Here is a 4,495-nt window from a genome sequence, read left to right as displayed (position 1 = left end):
TGCTTTGATCAAATAAAAAGCCCAGTCAGCCACCAACTCGGTGCAGGTCACGTGACCTACAGCTCGGCCTTCGCTTTTTGAGGCTTCCTCTACCCACATCTCTATGTGCCCGCAGCACTTCCATATGGAGAAAGATAGGCTTACCATGTTCCATCAATAGCACCTAACCTATGCCGATTTTGGCGGACCGTGCTCCACCCCGGTGAACTCATGCGGTTCCGACGTGCCCAGAGGCCAGAGGCGAATCCGTTCACAGTCCGTAGGACCAACACCATTCGAAGGTGGGCGGCCCACCCCGCCTAGAACAGTTATGCTTGACTGGGCTTACACACATTCGCTCACTTACGCTGTCCCCCCTCAGCTCACCCTAGCCCCCGGCCTTTTGCTCTTCTAACGTAAGCTCCAAGGCTTCACACCAAGTCTTCACTGACATAATATGCATGCTTAAGTAGGGTCAGGCAGAACCGTTGTTGCCTGATGGGAACTTCCCCCATATTGCTATCAATGTCTTCATGTCGCACGACCTCTTAACATTACACCACTGAATCCCCAATCCTTTGCTTGCTGTGCAGTGACAGTACCAATATCCACTAATCGTTGTTTCCAGATACGGTTGCCGGTTGACATCTCTTCTAATTCGTCGATACGAGAAGCAAATTGTTGTGTGGAGGAATCAATATCTCGACATAAGCCAAGAGGCAGATCTTGTGCCACTCCACCTGGTCGTATGAAACTGGCATGCATCCTGGCTCCCGAGACTCTTTCATAGAATTCCAACAATTTTTCCCGCTCCTCAAAAGCCCACAGGAACGGAGTTGATGCTCCCACATCCATAGCATGAGTAGTTAAAGCAAGTGAATGATTTGAAATTCGAGTTATTTCACGGAATAACACTCGTATATATTGAGCTCGTAATGGTACCTCGCAATTCAAAAGTCTCTCTACGGCTGAAGAATGAGCGTGTTCTTGGGCCATCATAGAAACATAGATAGGGTCGACGACGGAACGAACAACGAAACTTTACGACAGCTTTTTCGTACACGTTCACTTGCATCACATACACAAGTGCTCTCTGAACCGTGCAATAAGGTCACCCATAACACGGCTCTCCCATTTGAGTTATCTTAGCCCCCAGCCATGCTATTCAAGAATATTAGAAAAATGGCAGCGTAAGGTAACAACTAGTATTGAAAGCTGGTCGCCTTTGGAAGCGTTCGCTGGTAACCAAAGCGTATCGTTCCCGCAACCACTTTTGTACTTTGTTTATAGCTTTTTTAGGTTATGCAATAGAAGGGGGCTTGCACTTGAATTGAAGTAGCGCTTTTGGAATATGAGTAGGGCTCCTAGGTGGCGCGTTCGTGGAGGCAACCCGAAGGAAGAGCAAAAAGAAGGTTGGGTGCTTGTGGGGCAAGGCCACCCGGCCTCGAATAGGAGGGGGCTTAGCTCTGGATCCTCCCTGCTTGCAGAAATGAATGGATCAGAAGGGGGCTGGATTCTCTATTTCCGGGCCGGGCGGGAGGTGAAGGCCATAAGAGAAGATTGCCCTCCCGCTAAGGAAGAGGGGAAAAAGGCGCTGTCATCTATCTCGACCAGTTTCCCGAGGCGTTGGAAATCCAGACCGGCTCAGAGAATCACTGGTGCTATTTAGCCCTTCGTTTCGACAACAAAGAAGTCATCTTTGACGATTTCCCATTCCTTCCCTGCCGAGCCGCCTCTCTTCGCCCTCTGCCTTCCCTTTCTATAACATAGCCAAGCGCCCTCCTTTACAATCACTAATAAAAAAGAAATAGCAATCAAAGCCCTATCGTATCAGTACGTCTCTGTGATTTTTCCGGCCCCAGGGGACTTTACTCGACCCATTCCCCAGTCTCCCGCACTGCTCAAGTAAGTGTGCGACTCCGTATGAGGACCTCCTTCCCTTCTGCCCACTCTCCGTTCACACGGTTCTCAAAGCAGAGGAGGAAGGGTGGGCAGCAGGTACCACGAGCCCTCTGTCCCACACATCTATCCAGAAGCAAGTGTAGTTCACCGGTTCCACCGAATGCTCCTATCTGTCGGCAAAGATCGTGTGAGTGTGCAGTTATGCTTCGGATGCTTCGACATAGAATAGATCGACCCAGTTCCCGTTCTTTTCCGGTGCACTCGCTTTATATCTCCGACACACAAGGAAGGACGCGGTGGGAAGGAAGGAGCCCTAGCCTCTGTCCGGCCGATCATTCCGCTGGCATCTCGCATTCACGCCCCCGTTTGACTGCCGCTCGGGGATGTAGTTGTAGATACGTTAGTCTTAGTGGGTCGTTGGCTCCACTTGTTATCTCCTTCTACGACATGCTGTTGTCGTCGCCATATTCCATATGTCACTTAGTCATCTCTGCCTCGCTGCGGGTCAGCACCTCCGAAAGAAACGGAGGACTTCATTCAGTGACCCCGCGATCGCCCTCTGAACGATCAGAATAAGGTAAAGCTTGAAGATAAGTTTTGTACTCTATTAATTTCTCGGTCCCTCTAGTCGGGTGGGCGCCGGCCGGTCTTTCGACCAGATCCCCCTAAAAACCGTACGTGCGGGTCTCCCCGCATGCGGCTCACGCCATTCGAGGTGGCCCAGCCCAGCATTCATTCTAAAATCCTGTAGTGAAATTGAGACTGCTCGACTTCGGAAGCAAATTCGCGTGTAGGCAGCGCTGTCTGTCGTACCGTTGACTCTATCTATTCATTGAATTTGCTTGATTCCATTTTTATATAGGCTCGCTCCCTCTTTTTCCAAGAATTCATGCACTTCCTTTTACTCCATAGGGCCTTCTTTAATAGGTTCATAGTCCAAAGCCTTCCATTTCCGTCAAATGACCCGGCCTCCCCTGGCTCTTCCACCGTCCGGGCTCCCTTTCCTCCCTATGCTCCCCCGGCGCAGGCCTACCACGCTTCGCACCTGCGGCGTTTTCGCCAGACGGTCTTTGCCAGTAGTGCCATCCTCCCCGCTGGCTGTATGGGCGGGTTGTCCCTCGCTGCTGCGTTCTGTTAGGCTATGGATTACAGGAACAAATGTAGTTGAATGGAATAGCAGGCGGGTTACACGTTCCACTGTGCCGAGATTTGAGGTGCAGGTGGTGATGATCACCCCGGGGTATGCGCTAGCGCCCTTGACAGGCACTCCAGAACCCGCCAACGCTCGTGAAAACCCGGGTCGGTCGGTCCTCCATTCATCCGACCGGAGGTGTGGATAACGAGGCCACCTTCACAACCTTCTCCCTTCTGTCCTTATGTTGTAGTAAGGTAGGGCGGTTCGCTTGAGTTGCTCAACCGCCCCTTAGCCCGGTGCTCATGACGCGCTACGGAACCTCCACCGTGCCGGGGGACCAAGCAGGGCATAGCTAGCGGCATAGGAGCCGACTCGGCATCAGCGGCTTCGTGCCGCACTGGAGTGATCCAATATGTGGTTCCGCACGTTCCACCACTTCTCCGTTCATTTCCAATACTGATCGTGAAACACCATGAGCAGCAGGATGTTGAGGTCCGAAATTCGAAGTGAAATTTTTGATTTGCCCGTTCCTAGTCGTCATGGGAAAGAAAGGCAGAAAGAAGAAAGAAATGATTCCCTTTTTTCTTGTCCAATACCACCAGTACCCGAAAAGAAAGAAGGGAGAAAGATGCCCACTATGATTATCGATTCCTTCTTGATAAAACAATATCATAGCCTAGTATTCATGTCCTAGTCTTAATTTTGAATATGGGCACATACTAGAAACTGAGCCAGGCACATCCCTGTTTTCTTGTCTTAGCACTTCAAATTAGTTGCACCCTTCCAAGTTAGTCCAGGAGTCCTCTCAGATGCAGGTCTTTTCAAAGTGCAAAGTTTCAGTGATCACTTATGCAATTGTGAGTTGTTGTCTTGAGTTTCCTACTTTTCGGGCTGTCCTCTTTTAGGGAAGGGAGCGTGCCCTAGTAGCATGAGACGACAGCCTTGCATAGGAGTAGTGTTGACTCCGAGAATAGAATCTTATCCCCGCCGACTAACCCCGGACTCTTTCGCATCGTGCTAATTCAGTGCCAGCCGTTGGTGAAAGACCTGCATGGAGCCGAGCCCTTCTCACCTACCTGCTTTGGGGAGAGTTTGACCCGGACAAAACTAGTGGGTGTCGCCTCCTCGAAGCAGCTCCCTCTCGCCCCGATTGATGAAGTCCCTGATTGAGAACACCATTGCTAACTTATGTATAATATGTCATACCTTCTTTCGAATCAATACCATTCCATGAGTGTCCTGTGGGTCTGATCAAGGCCAGTAGCTACGCCCTGCACTTTTGATAACCGGTTCGATATCCTAGCACTTTAGAGTTTGAGAAGGGTAAAGAAAATCATCCTTTCTTTTGAGATCTGGACTCCTGAGGGAGGGTAATTTGATGCTAGCGAATAAGTCAGTATCTAGTAACGGCTAGGATGCCAAGCGATGCAATGTAAAGAAGAAGAAGGTTTGGATGACCTCTGGGGGAATAGCACGCCC

General features: G+C 50.3%; 1 protein-coding gene across 1 annotated transcript in view; it reads right to left on the bottom strand.

Annotated features, from left to right (window-relative positions):
• LOC110932396 (NADH dehydrogenase [ubiquinone] iron-sulfur protein 2) overlaps positions 1-3,805 on the bottom strand; it is an 8,575-nt gene extending 4,770 nt beyond the window's left edge. The window contains exons 1-3 of the mRNA XM_035989164.1: positions 3,415-3,805; positions 2,440-2,508; positions 523-988 (exon numbers count right to left, since the gene is read on the bottom strand). Of these exons, the coding sequence (XP_035845057.1) occupies positions 523-988; positions 2,440-2,508; positions 3,415-3,689 (810 nt within the window). The 5' untranslated portion in view covers positions 3,690-3,805. The remainder of the gene's footprint in view (positions 1-522; positions 989-2,439; positions 2,509-3,414) is intronic.
• Between the last annotated feature and the right edge of the window lie 690 nt (positions 3,806-4,495).

This window comes from Helianthus annuus, chromosome 4 (genome assembly GCF_002127325.2).
Source record: "Helianthus annuus cultivar XRQ/B chromosome 4, HanXRQr2.0-SUNRISE, whole genome shotgun sequence".
Lineage (NCBI taxonomy): Eukaryota > Viridiplantae > Streptophyta > Magnoliopsida > Asterales > Asteraceae > Helianthus > Helianthus annuus.
This window is presented reverse-complemented; position numbering and strand designations above follow the sequence as displayed.